Source organism: Asterias amurensis, chromosome 1 (genome assembly GCF_032118995.1).
Source record: "Asterias amurensis chromosome 1, ASM3211899v1".
In the NCBI taxonomy this organism is placed as follows: Eukaryota; Metazoa; Echinodermata; class Asteroidea; order Forcipulatida; family Asteriidae; genus Asterias; species Asterias amurensis.
In genome coordinates, this window is record NC_092648.1 from 13,379,295 (window position 1) to 13,401,858 (window position 22,564).

At 39.0% G+C, this 22,564-nt stretch overlaps 1 protein-coding gene across 4 annotated transcripts in view; it reads right to left on the reverse strand.

The window, feature by feature from the left end:
- LOC139946322 (calpain-9-like) overlaps positions 1–22,564 on the reverse strand; it is a 47,189-nt gene that overhangs the window by 14,685 nt on the left and 9,940 nt on the right. For 3 of the 4 annotated variants that reach the window (XM_071943959.1, XM_071943969.1, XM_071943950.1), the window contains exons 3-14: positions 13,463–13,532; positions 12,427–12,682; positions 11,255–11,504; positions 10,581–10,672; positions 9,998–10,075; positions 9,396–9,562; positions 8,504–8,706; positions 7,962–8,176; positions 7,325–7,367; positions 6,155–6,178; positions 2,850–2,933; positions 1,935–1,992 (exon numbers count right to left, since the gene is read on the reverse strand). In XM_071943959.1, coding sequence (XP_071800060.1) covers positions 1,935–1,992; positions 2,850–2,933; positions 6,155–6,178; positions 7,325–7,367; positions 7,962–8,176; positions 8,504–8,706; positions 9,396–9,562; positions 9,998–10,075; positions 10,581–10,672; positions 11,255–11,504; positions 12,427–12,682; positions 13,463–13,532 — 1,540 coding nt within the window. The remainder of the gene's footprint in view (positions 1–1,934; positions 1,993–2,849; positions 2,934–6,154; positions 6,179–7,324; positions 7,368–7,961; positions 8,177–8,503; positions 8,707–9,395; positions 9,563–9,997; positions 10,076–10,580; positions 10,673–11,254; positions 11,505–12,426; positions 12,683–13,462; positions 13,533–22,564) is intronic. The other variant, XM_071943976.1, reaches the window with a different exon arrangement.

Below are 22,564 nucleotides of genomic sequence, written 5' to 3' on the forward strand. Positions count from 1 at the left end.
TTTTTTTTAACAGGGTACACAGCAACACAGCAAGATGCTACATTGTACGCAGCGACAACAAAAATGCCAGTTTGGTCTACCGGTTAGGTTTTTCTCACCACTTTCACATTCTACGATGATGGGATGGATCAGGTTATGGATGCAAAGCATTCACATGCAAAGTTACCCCCATATTAAAGATGGCATTCCGATTGGTATGATGGGGGGGGAGAAAAGAGTTTGGTGGAGAATGGTGGAAATAACAACATGCGTCATTAGAAATATCAGTACAAAATAAATGATATCATGACTTGATATGTATTGCTTCTTTAAATGGAGAGAGACTCTATTCGGTAACCAGTAGCTGCAACCTCACTTGACCTCATAACTGATGATTAATATACACTGAGGTCATGTACGGTTGTGTCTACCAGTTACCCTTTCGAGTCTACATTATACATAATAATGTAAGCGATGAATGCAAATCCCTTGTACCCAGATGCCTTATGACTCTTCATTTTTTTGGGTTGCCTGAGAATGTTCTTCCCTTTAGTTTGCAAGCAAAATTTTACACACACTAAAAGGTCCCTAACTTTATCTTTTTTATGAATGAGCGTAGTCACACAAAAGCTCAATTTGATATACAATATGAAACTACAAAGGTATTATATAAACCAAAATACGGTTCACTTTTTTTTATTTGTGATTAATTTATACGTGAAACACGACATTACCTTAAAGAATATAAATTAATCCATAAATCCACAAATTTCAATTTCTATATGGATTCAAAAGGGATTTGCATACACTGGCCCTTCTCATCACACTGCTAAAAATGGTATTCTTGAAACAAGAAAAACATCTTATTTTAAGAAAATATTTTTTGTGTCACTACCTATAAAAAAATTCTAGGGAGTGACACAAGAAATATTTTCTAAAAATAAGATGTTTTTCTTATTTCAAGAATACCATTTTTAGCAGTGCATTTTTAATGTCAATGTGTATTTCCAATGTCCTAATCATGAATGCGTTTCCCCAAGCAATGACTACCAAACATAGTAGCATAAAATTCCCATGGAACGAAATTTACACGAAATGAAAATCTGGCCGTAAACATGATAAATGTTTCCATGAAAACATGATAAATATCTCTATTAAAGCACCATGACGTTTTATCTCCCAACAAAATGAGTCTAACCACAGTGAACCTTGCTCAGATTTAGCACCAAACAATTAATTTGTCATGCACCTTTCCTAATATTTATGCATGGCTTCTGATGTACCCCAAATGGAGGCGACCAACGCAGTGCCAGATCAAGTAAGTCAGGATTATAACGACATTATGCATAAATATTAAGAAAGGCAAAATGTGACACTCCATCCAATGCATAATGTGCACAGCCACAAAGCATGGGTATACATTTTTCTTGGTGTTGGTGTTCACATTGTAAACAACCGTTTAAACAACCACTGATTTCAATTAAAATAAGCAGTACTTGACTTTGTCCAATCTGCAATATTTATTTGCTGCTTATTTAGTGTTCTTCTAAAAACAAGTGGTGTCCTTGTAACAAAAACTGCATCAATGATTGTGGCTATGCACCTCTATGCTTAAATACATATTCCTATTTCTGATGTTTTTGGGTTGTTACATGTTTTCTACTGTAACCAAAATGCATAATGAGCAAACAAAATGTTTCCCTTGGCTATAAGATGGATTTGGCACTTGGTTATATGGCTACTGATGGTTGCATTGACAACATAAAAGCTGAAATTTGCTGATACAAGGAATTTTAAATTATGAAGGCGAGGACAACAAAGTTGTGAAATTATGGGCGCGTTCACCAACATACTCCTTCCCCAATATGCCAACGTCCTAAAATCATGGCCGCCCTTGGCAGGACCAAAACAAGATTTATAATGTATTGCAAGGGGGTTAAGGGGATGAGGCTTACCTTTCTTCAGTGCAGCGTTCAGAATCTCTCTCAGCTCGACTGCATCTACCTCCATGTCCTGTCAAAAGTATCAATTCAATTCAATTCAACTCAATTCAATTCAATTCAATTCAATTCAATTCAATTCAATTCATTAAGGTTTATTAAAAATATCACAAAATACACGACAGAAGTTAAAAAGATATAAATTGGCATGTTTACATTCATTATTGTTAACAATGACAAAAAACAAAAAACACAGACTTAAAAGAAGAGAAGAAAAGCTCCAGGCATGAATGCACAAAAAAAAGATGAAAATTCGATTAAATTTGATAAACATTTGATGAAACTAATAATTCATTATTATTAAAAATTACAAGACAACAAACTCTGACTTGACAAGGAGTAGAAACTGTAGGCATGAATGCACAAATTCAAGTCAAATCAAGTCAAATGTCATGGGTATTTTATAGTTTGCTATTTTCATTGGTGATTACAGAGCGAGCTGTGCGTACAGAGTGAACTAGGTATACTGCCTTGTGGAACTGTTCTTCTTGTTTGATGACCATTGGCACCATCCCTGAGGTCGAACGATGGACACACGCGTATGCGCCGCACACAAAACTCAGCTAATTATAGGTCTTCACTGACCTCAGTGATGGTGCTGTTTTGGGCTTGTGATGTCACAGCAGTTTTGTATAATGCTAAAAAGGCTATTTAGTCACAATTTTTCCAAGGGGAATTTTTTTTTTTGAAATCGGACTAAAATGGGAAGAACATGATGCCTGCCTATCTGATCAACGAACCCACACTGACAACACCAGATGCTGATGAGTCGAGTGGACTGTGCGTTCATGACACAACAACACGGAAGCACTTTCAATACAAACATTCCTTTCTAGTTCCTTCCGACTGTAACTGAGACACTTGACTTACATCTCCTGTGATTCTCTTGAAGAAGTCAAAGAACTTGGCCTTCATCTCCCTCTCAGCGGCTGAGGCTTCCTTGGTGGGCTCCGGCTGTAAATAAGTTGTGGACAATACTGTCAATGATACCATAATCAATCAATATAAAAAACAGGTGTGATACAGCATTGGTTTTTTTGTTTTTTTTTAAATGGATATCGCATAACATCAAAAGACCACTTCAAGGTGAGGGTTACACTTAACTGATTTGGGCTGTTGACCCAAATCAAATGTCACAGGAAATTTGCCACTGTGTTACCCCTTCACAGTTTGTAAGGATGCAGGTATGGGTATCATCCATTAGGAGCCTGGCTAGAGTGCACTACCTTCCCAACTTGGTTGCTTTAAAACCACATTTCTTCACATCTCTGCTTTATGTTATTGTTTTTTTGTTTTTCTAAAAACTGACAGTGAAACTTGCAGCTTTCTTCGAACAGAAATTGTGAAAGTTATCAGGATTGTGTTTTTCTTTCAAGAAATCCTTTCACTTGTCTCATTTTTATGATTGTAACTTTCAGTGGAAGACTGAAAATTTTGCTCTTCTTCAAAAGGATTTAAAATGAAGTTACTTCCTAAATCTAGCTTTAAAACCAATGCTGAACCACGTTTAAAAAAAAAGAAGGAAAACAGCACAACACTGAAAACCTTTAGGCATGCATAAAACTGCTTAGTCAGTTGGCATAAACATCACAAAAGATTCTGCTCGTGAATCTGCTTTGCTGAGACTGTTGAATATAGTCACACTATAATAGTTCTGAAAACACAGTGCGTACAGGTAAGTCAAACATCGGCCGTTTAGTTGTTACGTTGCACTCCATTATCTTTATTTATGGGAATTACTATAAACACTTCATTCAATATCTCTCTTTTTTAGGCCACCAGGGGCACAATTTGATATCAGTTCATTAGTCATACTATAACAGAACTCCAATGCAGCAACACAAGTTTACAAACAACCTAGAGAAAGAAGGCCACAGGGTCGACAGAGTACCCCGACTATTTAACTTTTCTGCCTCTTCTTCACACTTGAAAAAAGAGCATTGAATTTAACATAATTCAATATTCGGTCCCCTAGAGATTCTGTCCTCCATACGGCAAATTGTACAGAAACTTTGCATGATAGCGCCCTCTTGTGACTCAATTTCCTTATGTCCATGTTAATTTACCATACGGGGACAGAGTCCCCATGCAGTCTCAAATCGGTCGTTTAAAAGTCCAGTAGAGATTTTTCAAAAGACAAATAGAGGTTTTAACAAGACGTATAGAACATTTCAAATGACACATATCACCATTGTTAGTGGATGATGGATTAAACAGGCATGATGAGAAACAGGCAATATGGTTACATTGTTATTGTCACCATGAAGTCATTAGAATTCAGAGTCAAAGTATGAACAAGAAAGAAGCCTGTTTTCACTGCATGTGATTAATCAAAGTAAGTTTCATTGAATAAATCTGTTTTGTTTAAAGGCAGTGGACACTATTGGTAATTACTCAAAATAATTATTTGCATAAAACCCGACTTGGTGACGAGTAATTAGGAGCTGTTGATAGTATAAAACATTGTGAGAAACGGCTCCCTCTGAAGTAATGCAGTTTTCCAGAAAGAAGTAACTTTCCACGAATTTGATTTTGAGAACTCAGATTTAGAATTTAAGGTCCCAAAATCAAGCATCTGAAAGCACACAACTTTGTGTGACAAGGGTGTTTTTTATTTCATTCATATCTCGCAACTTCGACGACCAATTGAGCTCAAGGTTTGTTATTTTATGCATATGTTGAGATACACCAAGTGAGACCACTGGTCTTTGACAATTACCAATAGTGTCCACTGCCTTTAAAGAAGGCAGCAGAGAAGAGGAAAAAACAGGCAGATTAGTGGGTTAGGATGAGAAGAACACGATTGGGAGCTGAATTAACCTGTGAGGTCTGAGAAGCAGTGATCTGAAATAGAGTATGAGGAGTATTAGTGTTGATATGAGATTATAGAAAAGTAAATTCAATACAAATTCATGGAGCATTATGTGACACCCCATACCAAAAACGAGCACTTCTGATAAACAACAAAATGGTGTTCAAAGTAAAGACAGTCTTAACATCAGGCATTATATTAACATATTGTGATTGCCTTAAACACTTTGTATGTTAAGAAATAATTGCATTAAAGGTACTTCTAGAAACTATAAAGCTCCCCTGCTCACAGGGGAGCCTTATAGTTTCTAGAAGTACATTAAAGGCAGCAAATCAACTACAAGTGTTCTTTTTGAGCTTTGATAATCATGAGGTTTGGCAGAAAGTGGCAGTTTTTGGCATTGAGTGTCACTCATATCTGATTTCCAGGGGCGAGTTGACAGATATCAGAGGTGATGTCAAAGGTGAATCTGAAGCCCTGGTTTAATAAATGGGCCATAACATTCAAGATGATGAGTGCAACCGTGTAATGCTGGACTTGAAGTATGTTCCGTGCTCCATGCATTATCTTAAGTGAATTTAAAATTTCTCCCTAAAACAAGGCTTCCCGAGATCAATACAGACTGATTGAATGTGTGCAAATTATTCTCAGTCACTTCATCATGACTCGCCGAATTCATGTAAAGACAGAGTAAAGGTTTGTGTGTTTTTGACATGGGCCCAATAGAACGATCCATTAGGCTCCGCCCACGACGCACATGTAAGCAAGAACATGTGAGCCTCTCCAATGCCTTTCTGCACAACTCAGACTTTATTTGTCGGACCTTCGTTGCGTAGTGATTGGTCAATATGCAATGGGGCGGAGCTTAATGGATCGGTCTATTCCATAGAGCTGCTTAAGCAGAAATGAGCAGGATAGCAGTCACAAACTGTACACGTGACATGGTGTTTTGGCTTGTAACCTTATTCTGGTATAAAGCATAATTTTGTTTTGCTTAGGATATTTTCTTTGGTATTAAAACAGCTCTATGAAATTGGGCCCAGGTACTAAGCAATGTAGACATTTGCTTAGCAGTAGCCAAGAACTATTCAGCTTTTAGAAAACACAGAGTATGGCCAGCCATGAAGATCTTTACTGGACAAGGTTGAGAGGCTGAGGTTATTTTATTTGGTATCTCCAAAAAATTTGTGAAGACTAATGTAATTCCAAAATGTTTCGCAAGCAAAGAGTTGGTCAAATGTCGTGAAGAACATTACTGCTGTGTAAGAACGAGAAAATGGAGAAAGGCCATGTTGTGCAAAATGGTTTTGATTGACCATGCCCTTGAAATGTAAGATTAGAAATGCGCTAAGCATTTTGTTACCTTGGCAACCTGCTGAGATCTCGGCTACAACGAGTTAAGCATAAGGTGGTGAAAAAAGGTACAAGTGCAACGACAATGTGCACAAAAGGTGAATCACTCATTCAGTTGTTAGTGGACTATATTAACTAGGAGTACTACAATAAAAATGTAAAACTTAGACAAAGATTCCAGAATCTAAGTGAATATCAGAGTTAAGCATGAAAGGGGCATAAGCAGTGAACTATTATGGATTTTAGACATTGTTATCATCATCTGTCTACTAGATATATATTATGACTGTTTCAAAACAAGTGAGTCGGCTAAAGAAAGAAAGTAGAAAATAAGTACGGACAAAAAACTGTTTAGTTAAACCCTCCCAGACCCTCCAAAGAAATCCTATTCAGGAATTGTATGGCTTTGGGTTAACTAGGGATGCATACCCAAATAATTTCTCATCACTGGACAGGGCATAACAAACTTATCTACAGCCAAACATGTTGGTGTTGAGTGGGGGATGCTGGAGGAATAATGAGGGTTTCTAACAAAAAGAATGAGGGAGTTTTGATTTTAATCGTGCCAGAAAATTATACAAGCCAGAGAGATTAGCTCCAAGGTATCTTTGTCTAAAAGGTAAGTCTTGAAGAAGATATTAGTTACATTTTGACTCCTTATTAAGGGGTCAGAATGTAAAGAATCAAAGAAAAAAATATATATATATATATAAAATTCCGAAATATGTTATCAATATCCTGTTGGCATGGGTGAGAGTCATTGCTAACAAGAAAGTCTGAAATACAGGATCAAAATGTTTAACAAGATATGTTAAAACATTTGCATTTCAAACCTTTGAGTACATCTGGGATTAAGATTTAGGAACAGTGTCCTCAGAATGAGAGAAGTAGATAGAAAAGTAGGGTTTTATCATACAAGGAACAACTTTAAGATCAAATAAAAGTCTGAAATTTGTTCATACTTGGTCTGTAGCTGAAACTCCTGCATAAATAGGGTGCTATACTTCAGAAGTGGTAGACTCTTTATGTCACCACTTATAGAAATCTACATGTAGAGGTTTGATTATAAAGAGAGCTATGTCGCTGACCATGCTGATGTAGCAGCTTTGCCTTCCTATACACAATCTGTTTGTCTACCCGTTACACAATAACAATACATAACACATGTTGCTCTTCTTACCTGTTGAGGAAGATCCACAACGCCAGTCTTGTCTTCAAGTGTTCTGTACATCAAAAGAAAAAGAAAAAAGTTTCTTTAAGTTTCTTGGTCATAACTGTAATGATTAACATAAGAAAAGTGCGATGACACTTTGCAGATAGACCTTTGGAGTGATGATGCTTCTGAGTACCAAAGGACTCTTTAAGTTCAGACAGTATACTGTGTCCGTCGTCAGGTCAACGTTTCAGACAGTACACTCTGTCCGTCGTCAGGAGATAGAAAAACTGTAATGATTTTGAGTAAACAAAACAAAACAGCCTTCGAGAAAGACTCGGCTAAGGTTAAAACGTCAGGCCAATAACTATTTTTTGCATAAAACAAAACAGTACGACTCAGTATGTAGGCAACTTATATATCCTGTGAGGAGCTTGTTGCAGTATTCAACAGATAGGCTGGTCTAAGGTGCCGGTCTAAGGTGCCAGTTTTTTGCACCAGTCATTAAAAAGAGATGCATTCTAATTTGTTTTGCTGATTGTAATCAAAGGTCTTCTGTACTGCTTTCTAATGTTGTATTTTGTCTTAGCGAGTAGACAAAAAGAATGTACAGAGTTATAGAAACTGATAATCAAGTGAATGTATGGTTGTTGTTCAGACTTACACTGAAGAGGCCTTTTTCAAGCTGTAGATGCGAATCAAGAAGTCGCCTTCCTTGTGCTGCTCAAAGGTAGAGGGGATAATGCAGTAGCGACCGGGCTTCATCTTGAAACGTCCCATGATCTCACGGGTGTTGATGAAGGTGTCTGAGCGAGCCTTGGAGGCGTTGCGCAGGAAGAAATCCTTGGGCAGCTTCTCTGTCTTTTGGCCGTCTTTGTACTGAAATTAACACGACCAAAGAAAATTAATGTTTTTATTGCATTACAAGAAGATCAAAGAAAAGGTAACATGCTAGAAACCAATGAGAAGGCAAGGAAGGAAGTTTTAGTTTAAGTTTTAGGAAAACCCCAGAGAATTATTCCAGAGAAAACCCACACAGTAAAGTAGGGATTGAAAACCCAATCCACAAAGAGATTCAAACCAGGAGGTGGAAGGCAAGGCAAGATACCACTATGACATAAGTCCTAAAAAAGACTCTTCCATGAGACTCAAAATGTTAAATTTCTTGATCAAAAATAACAAACATGACATATGAATTATGCAAACCTCGTAAATGGCAAATCCAATGGTCAGATTGCCGATGCCCATCTTGATTTGCTTGCGTCTGTTCTTTTGGAGGAGTCCAATCATGACGGTGGCACCCTTCTGCTTGGCAGCGGGGGAACCATCATCGTCCTCATCATCATCATCTTCCTCATCGTCCTCCTCCTCGAGCATCATCTCAATCTGAGGGTTGATCCAGAAGGTATCTACAAAAAAATAAAAAGAAAGACACTTTAATTCTGATTGACCCTTCAAAAACTAGACTTGTCGACAAGTAGTCAAATGTTTGTCGGATGATAGAGTTCCAACTCTCTCTGTGATTCCCATGACTGCTGGCCCTCGCGAGACTACTGTTCTCTATGGTCTCATTTAGTGGAGAGCAATCAGAGCATGAGAGCAGTGATCTTTTGAGAACAGTCTTCGAACACGGACAGCTAGCTACTGAGTGTAACACGCTACCACAACATTAGCGACTTGTCCAAAAGTCTATTAAAAACCAGGCATGCTCAAAATATTATAAGCAACAATACTACATGCAGAGTCAACAGATAGTTTCCATATTGATATCCCACAGTGTAAAGTGGACCATGGCTATGGTCTGTCACGCTCGCCAATTGGGGAAGTCTAGAGTAAGCGTGTAGATGCGAATGCTGAATCCTGCAAAATGCACTGTATAACCTAGCTGTATAACACACATGGGGACAGTGACCCCCAAAATGATGCAAACATGTTTACTGTGATGATGGCGCAAAATGGCTCAACCAAGATAATGACGAAAGGTGAATTGATAACAGGCATCTTTTTCTCAGCTTTATGAATTTCTGCTTTGGAATTTTTTTAAATAAGTTTGATGTCTACTAAATTTGGCACACAATCAAATGTTTGGTTTACAAACCTGGGAAGTTACGGCAGCCACCAGCGCTCATGTTTTTCTGCCAGCGTCCTTCGATCTCGCTGACGACCCACTTGCTCTTCTTCTTCTTTCCACCTGGGGCCTTGTCCGGTGACAGATGGCAAATGTCAACACGGCTGTACTCTCTCAGGAAATCAGTGTACTCCATCCTTAGGAAAGGGGAAGGGTAGAGAAAAAGTGTTTAATGGAAGAATTCAAGAAAGATTACGGAATATGTGGCAGTTAGTGTAGGAAACATCAATTAAAGTAGAGTTTAGTTCCAAAATTCAAAATTACATGTTTGAGTTACTGAGTTCAAGTTACATGAATGTAATGCTTTTGAAAACAACTCCATAGACTTCTAAATTCAAAAAACATCAAGAGAAAAATAACAATATTGCAGCTCGATTGTGAATGAGAAGGTAACGATGTTGATGCCACACTTTACTTTTTAACCCACTCCAACCTCCCCCACCCCAAACTAGAGTCTTCCAGTCAATAATTCTTGCCCCTGGTCTGTGTTTCAACTCTTGGACCTCCGGGTCTCTGTCTCAATTTCAGCCCTCCAAGTCCCATGTACAACACAGCCCTTACATTGCACCTACCAGAATTCTCCGTCATCTTTGGTCTCCAGACCGAGTTCCTTGCGTTGGCGATCTGATACAGACTTCCACTCATAGGACCTGGGGAGGAAAAAAAAATACAGGAAATTGAATATTTTCTGATAGGTTATAGTTTCCATTAAAATTAATGATTCTGGTTAAAAATTAAACCGAGCAACTAGTCTTGTGATAATCTACTTTTGATGTTTTCAGTTCAGTGCACTTTTCTTTTCCACAAGGTGCTTTAATTGGTTAGCAATAAGTTTTATGTAACCTTGGATGTTTTTACAAGATGCTAAGTTTGATTGATTACCCATTAATCACATGGAAAACATTTATTATTGTCAAAAACCATAACTTTTGTGGCTCTGCATAGCTTCAACTTTGGCTGAATAACCAGTTTTTAATGAGTTTCCGTAGTTTTGCTGAATTATATGTACTCAATGCATAATAAAAAAATAGCTTTGTCAAGTAATTTGTTCAGCCGAGTGAGTATCCAGTGTTGTCAATGTCTTTTTATGCAAAACTTAAGTGCTGAGTTATTTCATCTATTGAGTAAGTTTTTAATCGGTTCTGAGTAACTTACTTATCACTCCATCGTCCATTCCACTCGACCTGTCCCCAGGGGTTGCGGATGCGAATAAGCCTCACAGGCTTAGGATAGCTGGGCAGTGAGACCTAAAGATGTTGAAAGAATAAGCCCAATAAATTTTTCAGTGAAAGTGTTCAACAAACTTTTGTGAATGTTTTAAACAGAAATTCTTTAATAGAGTGTACAAATTTGCTATAATTTGAGAAATGGGGGCCCCACAAACAAGACTTTTATTAAGTATGTAAATGAATCACAACATTCTCCTTGAAGGAGGATCGGTGGCAAAATGCTGGTTTAAACATCCTTGGACCAGTAACAGTTCTCTCCAAGTTGTCCTGCTGGCTAGGTCATTGCATCCCAAAGAACAAATGGCAACCTTGGACAAAAACCTTAAAGATATAAACCAGTGAAAAAGGCTGGTGGACTGAAGTCACTGAAAAACCTACAGGTAAGGTCACTGTTGGTTTTTGTCAGCATAATGCTAATTTACAGGCAAAAGTATCGAGAAAGCTTACTTGTAATAAAGATGGTAATGGAAGTAAGCATTCAGTGAACTTTTTTCGTCTGAAATGCCCCGTTGATAGGAATTCAATAAAAAACATTTGAATCTGAGAAATGATTCATGCATGAAACATTCTCAGTTTTCTGTTTCAATAAGAAATACCTACCCTTTTGACATCTGTGATGGTGTAGGCGTGGCCCACGATCAGTCCATTGTCCAGCTTGGCCTCTGTGCCCCTGCCGGCCTGGTCGATGGAGCAGCCCATCTGGGAGTCAGAGTTGTAAGCACCGAACAGGATCTTGAAGAGGTTCCTGGGGGCCTTCTTCAGGTCGTGGGTCTCTGAGAATCCACCGGTGAAGTCCTCCATAGCCTCCACGACATTACCTCCCTTCAGGGCCTCATAGGATCCGTGCAGCCTGTTGACAAGTCATTTAACAAACATTTAACTCTCTCTTCATTCTAATCTTATTCCTGTTGCAGTAAGCTTCTTGGACTTACTTTGACAAAAGAGCCTGATTTTAATAGAGCTGCTTAAAGGCAGTGGACACTATTGGTAATTGTCAAAGGCTAGCCTTCACAGTTGGTGTATCTCAACATATGCATAAAATAAGTAACCTGTGAAAATTTGAGCTCAATCCGATCGGTCATCGAAGTTGCGAGATAATAATGAAAGAAAAAAAACCTTGTCACACGAAGTTGTGTGCATTTAGATGGTTGATTTCGAGACCTCAAGTTCTAAATCTGAGGTCTCGAAATCAAATTCGTGGAAAATAACTTCTTTCTCAAAAACTATGGCACTCCAGAGGGAGCCTTTTCTCACAATGTTTTATACCATCAACCTCTCCCCATTACTCGTCACCAAGAAACGTTTTATGCTAATAATTATTTTGAGTAATAACCAATAGTGTCAACTGCCTTTAAGCAGAACAATTTGCTTAAAACAACTTTCTGCTAGAAGAAATAAGCAGGATTGCAGGTCACAAATTGTACATGTGACACTGTAGTTTTGCTGGTAACGTTATTCTGGTGAGCAAAATGTTTGTTGCGCTTAGCATGTTTTAAGAACCTTTTTTCTTTGCCTTCTCCTTGTTCCCACAGATGCCTCTTTTTTAGGTCTGCTTTATTCACTTATTAATTACTTTTTCTGCATCTTCCCAACTTTGATTTTGTCCTTTGAACTTTCGAAAATTCAAACTTCTGGAGGTCAAACCAGCCCCTTCTCAGGTATGATGAGCTATGTTTTTATTATGAGATCCATTCATAAACCACCTTTACAAAAACACAAACAAATATTGCCAATAATGTTTGATGAACCCAAACAGTATCCTCATGACTTACTTAGCGTAGGCCTTCTCCAACAGGGCACTCCAGAACTCATTGTTGGACTCAGAGTGGACAAACACAAGTCTGCCATTGTAGGTTGGAAGGCGATCATCAATGATCACCTCTACCCACTTGCCGTACTGCCAGAACTGGAAGTAGAAGGCTCCACAGTAGTTGTTGCGGTCAAAGCCCTGATCCTCTGGGCACACTCTCTTCAGCAGGTAGTCATCTAGAGAGAGGGATGCCAGGGCAGCAAGGAACCAACAGTCACCTGTAAGGAAAATAGTTTTTAAAAATGCTGGTTTTGAACAAGGAAAAATCTACTGAAGCAGGAATTAAAACAATGCAGGCCTGTATGCTTTGTTTTTAAAAGGGCGGGGCACCAGGCATTTTCCCATTGGTAAGGCCCCCAATACTGGAGCATTTCAAGGGCACCAAGGCAATGATCAGAGGGCATGGAGGCAATCACCTCTGTCTGCTCCGTGAAGTATCGGGCCTGCCAATGACCTAAGGATTACCGTTTTGGGGCTCTACCAACTGAGCTATCCAGCCCCATTTTGGTGGTCTCCCTATGAGTCAATATCTTTCTTTTTTTCGGGTACCAGTAGCTGCCGTGAAGCCAGGGGTCCCACCCAAGTTTAACATACAACCTTGGAAGCGGCATGCAGCCAGGGGATTGACTTAAGGGGATGCAAATTTGTAATGTGAATCAAGTAATAAACCAAAGGGAAACTAAATGGGTAGATTTTAAACAATTTGGGGTTTGAACAAGTAAAGATTTACTGGAGCGGGATTCGGACCAACAACCTCCGGGTTAACATTCCAGCACTCTACCAACTGAGCTATTCAGCCCTATGTTGGCGGTATACCTATTAGTCAATGTTTGTTCGGGGTGCCAGCCAGAAGCCATCATAACTATGGTGTATGAATTGAGCAAAATAAAAAAGTTCAACCATTGAGGAACGTGTGTACATGGACTGATTTCATGGCAAAGGTTCCCACAATTTGTTCTAAGCAGCACTTTGACATTGGCCCCCTGATGTTGACTTACCAAGCTCTCCCTGGGCGATGTCAAAGCGACTGGCCCCTCCAACAAACAACTGTGGGTTTTCGCACAGCTCCTGATGATAAAAGAGAAAAACAGAATAAAACTCAATACAAATAGTATTAACACTGCAAAGATCGTTATAACATGAACAGTGGTGTGAAACACATAATGCTAACAGCAAAGCATTTTCATACTCATAATGCAGGGATAGATTTTGTCCAGCAGTTTTGAACAGAAAAATCTTTAGACAAAACAAATTTTGTGCACACGGAATGCTAATATTGAGTAGAAAATACAGTTTTGGAGACGTAACTACTACATTTTAATTTACTGTGCCTTTTTTCTTTGCCATACATGGGAAAATGTTTACAAATGCCCTTACAGACTAGCATTTGCTAGCAATGTGGTCTTATTCCTAACTAGTTTACTATAAAAACAATTTTAACATTAAACATTTTATTGTTTACAGCTAGTCTCCTACATGTAAATTTGATTAAAAACTAATGAAGCAAAATGTTCATTAGTTTCTTTCATTTGAAATCAGAAAAATAATCCTTACTTTTTATCTTGATTTTTTTGTTTGAGCTTACAAACATTAAGGCTTATGAGAAATGTTGGATTAACATTCCATAGCTCCAGGTAGAGACTAACACGATACAGAAGGCCGGAAATGAAACTATACACTCTAAAAGCAGAACAAGTTCTTTGAGTTCAATAATTACCCTGAAATATAATCATGCGGCTGACACCACAAATTGGAGATAAACATGCAATGGATACATGTTATTTCCTGCAAAGACCAGGGCCCAATTTCATAGTGCTGCTTAGTACACAAATTTGCTTAGCATGAAATTTCTGCCTTGATAAAAACCGTTTGCTTATCCTCAAAATCACATCGAAATTTGGTTGGTAATCCTGTTTTTATCAAGGCAAAAATTTCATACTAAGCAAATTTTTGTGCTTAGCAGCTCTATGAAATTGGACCCTGGGCCCAATTTCATAGTGCTGCTTAGCAGATGTTGCTTCCCAGAAGTGAGCAGAATACCAAGCACAAATGGTACGTGTGATATGATATTTTGACTAGTAACCATATTCTGGTAAGCATATATATTTTTGATCTGTGCTTAGGCAGCTCTATGTAATTGGCCCCTTATACAGTGTAGCTCACCTACGGAACGTAAACAATTCTCAGATATTTTAGTTACACTGCGTGTCAATGTGAGTTTCTGTCTGCATTTTGTCTAAGCTCTCAGGCATAAAAAAGGGTTGCTGATAAACATTTCTTTTGCCATCAGTGTGAATAGCAGGAATCAATCACAACTCTAATAATAATATTATAACAATAATTTCTCATACAGCGCTTCACACTTGACGGGCGGCTCAAAGCACTCATTACTTTTTTGACAGGTACGGAGAGCTATGTCTGAATTATGAGAGCCATTAGGCATGTACAGTGGCTGTGTGCAGCACCTTCTAAGGGTATACAAGGTGATACATTCACATAATACAATATATTTTGGTTGGTTATCTATTTCTTTCCTACAGGAAATAAAAACCCTGATGTGATACCTGGTTCTACTTTCATAATGCTATTAATTAAGCAAGACAATTTGCTACGCGTATTTATAAGCAATAGGCCTAGTAGCTTATCCAATCATATTAAATTAACAGTGTGTAGTGTTTTGTACTGTCTTGAGTTGTTTCTGCTAATTGTTGCTTTGAAGTTTAAATTGTTAATGTAACAGCAGTAGTTTTCTGCTATAAACAGCTGTATGAGAATGGCCCCTGTTAATAAGCCCAACCCATTATTGGCAGATGATCTAATTGAAGGGAGCTATCAGCCTGCATTCCATTCCTTTGCCATGTTTGGTGTGTCATCTACCTCTAGTGTACAGCTGGGAGCAAAGTCTCATATGATGATGATACACGTACAATGGGATGTACTGTACTGTACTGTACTTTAGGCCTACATGTACAATCTCTTTATAAAAGCCGAATCGTGTCGGTCTGTGTGTGGGCGTGTGTATGTGTATGTTATTGGATCTCCTCCCTGGATACCGCATCAAACCTCGCCAAATTTACACGGAAGAAAGACGCTGACTTCGTCTTGACATTCATCTATTTTTGAACAAAATCCGTTGAAAATCGACAGACTTATGAGCAAAAAACCATCAACATTTGTTGGGTTTTGAGAGGGGGGGGAGAGAGGGAAGAGGCAGGGGGATGGGGGGAACGGCACCTTTTATTTAACTGTTGCTATGGGATGGGATCATGGAGAACGGAGGCAGGCTTTAGAGCACGTGGGGCGGGGAGAGGGAAGGGGCAGGGGACGGGGGACAGTACCTTTTATTTAACTGTTGCTATGGGATGGGATCACGGAGAACGGAGGCAGGCTTTAGAGCACGTGGGGCGGGGAGAGGGAAGGAGCAGTAGAGGGACGGGGGAATGGCACCTTTTATAAGCAAAGATGGGACGGGATCATGGAGAACGGAGGCAGGCTTTAGAGCACGTGGGACGGGAAGAGGAAAGGGAATTTAATTTCATTAAATTTCAGTAGCATGACTTGCACAACATGCCCTTTTCCATTTCAAATTACCCCAATTCTTCAGGTGGCTTATTAATATTCACTGCACTTCTCAGGTTAACTAACCCGAGTGACCCGCAACAACATAAGGTTGATGATATGTTTTGTACAGCGTGACAAAATATAGAGCTGCCATGTGGATGGAAACATGAGACAACGTCGAGGGTATATCACAGCTTGATGTGATGCCTTGACATTAAGCATTGCTCATCTGTCTTTACATGTTAACAAACTTTGGTGATGGCGAACATAGGCATTGTATGTTATTTTACAACAGAATGAACAGTAAGAGTTGCAACCTCTAGCAAATGACCTCCTTTCCTTCCTCAGCCTGCTGCTACATCATTCAAACTTGAGTTCATGTTCAACTTAGGCCTGGTTCATTTCACCCTTAGTTAGTCAGTAGGATATTTTAAGATGGTGGTATACTGTAGATCATGCTTTACTGTGTATACGATTATGTCACTCAAAAGAACAGTAGACAAAACCGTACACAAACAACTTCTCATCATAATCATGCTTCCATGAACAGTATAATTTCATGAATCTACCTCTTGCCCTCTTGTGGCTCAAATTGGCAAAGGGTACTCATTTTGCTAAAGCTCATAAAACTGTCTTTTGGAGCAGACCAGAAACGAAAATCTGTTAAACAAATTGTTCCAATATAACAGCACAACGACAGAGAGAAAAACCCATTCACATTTCAATTGTTGTTCTTCGGAATAGTATGATGCTAATCATACAATGTGTCTTGTGCAACCAAACAGTTGCCTAAAAGTTGCCCCTCCCCTCTCCAGCTGCCATGAGTGGTTGACAAGATTTTACAAGGAAACATTGTATGCTCTGAAATTGCCCCTATATATGGGTAAACTACATTCAATGTAAAAAAATAATGCCATTAAAATATTTGAAGAATGCAACAACAAATTGTTGGTGAAAAACAAGTACGGTACTGCTCTTTGTGTACAATGCTCACTCCAATCCATCAATTTGAAACTGCTTTATTCTCAAAAGAAATACCACTGATCAGTATCATTTTGTGAGATCAAAGTTCAGTTTATGTGGGTTTTCAATTGAAGTGCTGGCTTTTAACACCCTCCCACACACTGCTGGCACTCCTTTGAGGGGAGGATGTGATGTTAGCCGACTAGAGTGACCCTGAATATTTCACTGTATGGACTTGAACCATTGAGAAGGAAATATTAGGGGCGGGACCCAAAGAGTTGTGTTTTTTACTTTGGCAATACACGACAGAGCCCCATGATGTACATGATGCTTTATAATCATGTTTGGAGACTAAGAGAGCGCAAAGCGTGAAATCTTGTGAGTGCAAAAGCTTGCAAGCTTGAAGCCTGCTTCAAACATTTATCTATGATTTTAAAAGCCCTACTCTGCTATCAGGGGATTTTCATATAGTTTTATCTTAATGTTTTTATGAACTTGATCTTAATAAAACAATATATTACAAAACTTCTTGTTTTTTGGAGGGGAGGGCTTTAAATAAAAAAAATTAAAAAAATCTGGTTAAAAACAGAGAATTCACATCACAGTGACATCCCTTTAATGTGTACACATGTAGTTATGTAGGTTGAACTTCAGAAGATTGAACCATGGTTGAACATACTCTACATGAATGCAGGATGTAATGTGAACACCTCAAGCGATATAAGGCTTTAAGAAGCTCAGGTAGAACTAATCGCCCCCCCCCCCCCCCGCGGACCATTGAGCACCCCATACAATATACCAGGTTGAGTTCCACACTCAGCTGAACTCGCACACAATGAGCAGGGTCAACTTCATGAGAAATCTCTCACCCAGTGGCCCCCCTACTGAATACCGTGCTCCGACCTGCTTCTACCGTCCCTGGCTTTAAACCAGGGCAAGCTTAAGCAACAATAAAACACTACAGGGAATGTTATTTTTTTAAACTAATAATACCCGTATGGGATATGTGCGGTTCAACACAGACTACTGACCTAAAGGTTTAGCACCTTTATCCTTCAACTGCATGATATGCAGTTGATAAATTCTTTCCATTTGGGAAGTGTTCTATTCATAGGGGGTTTGGTCCCTGTTTGATGTATGCCCATTGCTGACAGTGGTGCAAAGTCCCTGATAACCAAAACAGACTTTCTCTTACAAGGATAACATCCGACTCCTCCTTGATCCCATGCACACATACTGTACATATTTAAGGGTGTTCATCCACAGGGATAAACAGCAACACTTTTGCTTTCGATGTACAATATATTTGCTGGGTAGATAATGTTCTTTTGAGAACTTGTCTTGCCATATGCATATAGTTATATATAAGAACTAGAGGCATACTGGCCTGTATATGCGGCCCGGCATGCACGCATGCAGCCATTTTCTAAGTTGACAAAACAGCATCACACAGCGTGTGCTTGTGCGGCCATTTAGTAAGTTGACAAAACAGCATCGCGTAGCGCTCAATAAACACAAACTCCAATGTGTACTTCATATTCAACAAGAGTACAGAATGGCGCGTTTGTGCAAGCAGCATCAACAGTGCGCCCTCTACTTCTTATATATATCTCTATGGCCATATGGTACTGCTGTGCCGAGTAGATTTTTTAAGACTTCTAAAAATAACTGTCCTAATTATTCCACTGCCAATGATATGTAGCCTACTGCACTCATTGCCTTCACGGGTCCTGCAAAAGACTGGGTACTTGTGGATTGTTTTTTCCCCAGGACTCAAAGACATTAAGTGCATGTAATAAGAATAAGCATGTTGTACACTAGTAGGGCAAACAAAAATCATATTGTAATTTATGCACACAAGTAGGGTTTGAAGTGCAGCATTGGTTTATAGCCTCGCCAATTGAAATACCCAAACTGAACGTGCGTGTTCATTCAATACAAGGTATTAGAGTTTGAATGCAATCTGGTTGTGGTATTATGATCACCATTCCCACTTTGTTGAAAGAACCAAATGCAGGTGTCAATGTGGAACCCAAAGTGCACTCAAACAAAATTGATACAAATCCACAGCTCACAATAAAATCTGTGGCTCAATGAAACCACATCCCCCAAACCTAAAACTCACTATAAAACCATAGAGCTATACATGCACTTGCAGCCTGCCACGCCCACCCAGGCCTTGAAAATTTGTTTTTTGACTAGGCACAGCAATTTTCCTCTGGCAAGGGGAATATCTATGAGGAAAGTGTATCGTGGCACATCTCTGAGGAAAGTGTATCTTGTACATATGTGAACTTTGCAGCGGGCGCCTTAGGTGCTGTGGGTTATTTCAAGGCCTGGCTTCTTTTGTTTAGCCTGAGATATTGGAATTTCAGGCATGAAATTTCTTCTTTGAGCTAGAGGTCCAGGCAATTTTCATTTGGCAAAGGGCACTTTTATTTATAAATCATTAAGGCTGTGGGAAACTTGTTGAAGGAGTACCAAGGCCAAGACATGGGGCAACAAAAGGCATGGGGTGTGCTTTCACCGCTGAAACCAATAACTGTCAATGGCCAATGAATAACCAATGGCAAGTTCAACTGAAACAGTTATTTGTTACGACTGCATTACCGCACCCATGGCCTCAGTAGACTGCATAGAATCCCAGGCCTGTTGTTAGGTTTATCAACTTTAGTGACCATACTGACACCATGGGACCAGTTGCTATTTTCAGGAAGGCATTATGAACAATTTGTCCCTGCATAGAGCAAGGTCCCACTCACTATTGACCTCTCAAATCAATAAATATAAGGGACCCTGCATTTCACAGGTTTCTCTCACAGTGTTTGCACAGGACAGTAGCATTGGTTGTCAAAAAAAACTCTGAGCTGTCTAAACATATGGGCACCACCACCTATACAGGTTTGTCATGATCTATTCACACAGCGGTCACACCACACGATTCAGTCATGGGCGAGGGCACATTCTGACTATATAGCATGACATTAGGTAGTATATAAAGCTGCAGCTAGGCAAGGCAGCCTTCAGGGAAAAGGCTTAATAACGCCCACCTCCTGGATTGTGTGCCATTGCTTCTATATGGACAAAAAACCTTGTGGGACCATACAAACTTCAATACAATACTGGCCATTATGTCAGTACAAAGACTGTTTTTGCAACAGGCCACTGTGACCATCATTAGAGTTGTGGTACTCAAGAAAGTGGTAATGGTCAAAAATCAATGTAAATAATGAGTGAGGCATGAAGTAGATTTTCTCTATACCAACAAGTCTTTGACCCTGGAATTTACTTTCCAAATGCTAAATCTTCCACTAGAAACACAAGGGGTTTGCTCATCAGACAAATCATTGAATCATTTACAGCAATAAGCACTCTGAAAAAAAAGATATTGACAAAATAGGGAGACCACCAACATACGGCAAGCTATCTCAGTTGGAAGAGCGCCAGCACGTTCCGAAGGTTGTTGGTTCAAATCCCACTCTAGTAACTTTGTATTTGTTCAACCCCATATCACCAATACAGCTGTTACAAATTCTCTGTAAGTCTATAACAACATGCACAATACTGGATTGGAACCTCTTGCCAGTCTCCATCAAGGAAACGAATGAAGAAAAAAGAAAATGGCCCTGGCTAACAAATATCATGCTAACCCTTGCCCACATATAAAATATCTGTATGCTGCTAACACTACACATTCAAAACTTTAACCAGTATTAACAGGGGGGCTAAAACACAGATTTGGAGCAGCCAGAAGCAGAAGCACCCAGAAAAATTAAAAGTGTACTCTTCCTTTGAAGGGTCATGTACATTTTGTTGGACAAGAACACATTGTCCACAGATTTACACTAAACTCACACAGTTTAAAGATAATTATAGTAGACAGCTTCCCTGAAAACATTACTTGCTGAGGTGTTGTAGTTTTTGAGAAATGAGTAAAACAATGTCATGAAAATAATTTTTGTCTCACTGATTAAGAGACGAAAATTATTTTAGCATGTAAAAATGTGTTTTCATGACATACACTGCAGCACCTCAGCATCTAACATTTTAAGGTAAGCTTTCTATTATCATTATCTTCAAACGGTGTAGGTTTGATGTAAATTTGTGGACATTGTGTTTTGTGTTACAAAAAGTACCCAAATCCTTTAAACAAACTGCTTGATACATGTTGATTCTCAGTATCAAAAGTCAGAAATCAGTCAAAAATAAATAAAATCCATGTCTGACAGAAGAATTGAGTGGGTGTGTACATAAAATAAAAACACCAAGGATTTGTCGCACACATAACATGCAATTGTGCTATTCTGAGCGACTGACTATTCTAACACAGGTTTCAATTCGTTTCAGTCTGGTAGTCATTGAGTTTTCACAGGCTTTACAAACCTGACCTTGTGTTCGTAGTCAAACATGTGTGCATATCCTTTTATGGTAATGACCTGCATTCATTCAAATACTACAACCTGTACAAAAACAGATATTTTGAAGTGCATTACAGCATAAATTGCTAAAGGGGGATTCAAACTGACTTTCAATCAGGCTATTCAAACCCCTCACTTGTACATTTTTAATAAATACATGAATTACAGTGGTCCCACTTCCTTCTACTTGTATTCAATTGCCAAAAGTGAAGAATATTAAGGACTTTGGCAGGTTTGTTTTTTAACAACCAAAATGCTTTGACTGGGGTCAGGCGTACCCTTTCGATCCGTGTCCAAACAGCTTGGTGTGGAGTGGCATAATAAGAGGAAATGGCAAAAATTGGGCCTCTCTCTCGCTAACTGCCTAGAATGTAATGAGGGACAGAACAGACTGAACAGCTTTTGGCAAGTCTGGCTTAAACAGTTTGGTTTGATCAAGTCTATAAAATACAACAGAACAATAAAACATTATTGTCCCCTGCCCTACATGCCCTGTAAAGTATGGACAAATTCTGTCAGCATAACATACAAAAAAAAATTCAAAATGCTAAACTCCCAAAATAATAATAATTACAATATAAATGACTAAAAATTGTTAAAGATGGTAAATGAAAATGACAGGCCTGTATGCTTTGTTTTTGAAAGGAAAATGGGCACCAAGGCACTTTCTCGTTGGTAAAGGGCACCCTATGAGAAATTTGTAAATTTCTAAAGGAGCATTTTAAGGGCACCGGGGCATTGACCATGGAGGCAATTGCCATCCCTGCCTCTGTGAAAGTATCAGGCATGAAATGATGTGTACGGTCATATACCCGACCCAGTTTCTCTGAGTTTTGAACGTTAACCTATCCATGTTCAACAGTACCTATAGTGTAATATGCAACATCCTGCCTTTAGGCAACTTAAACAGCACAGTGAGACCTTTTCTATACAGAAATCATACGAAAACATACATTCACAAAGTACAAAGGCAATCAAGGTTACTTCCCAATGAAAATAAATCCGAAAGGAAAGAAAAAAAAAAGGAGTGCCACCTCAAAATAACCCACCACCATCACAGTGAATGGGGCGCTCGACAAAGTCGCCAAAAGAATGACGACCATTGATCTCACGTACAAAAGTCACGTCTAGTGTGTTCCCAGGGTAAATACACATGTT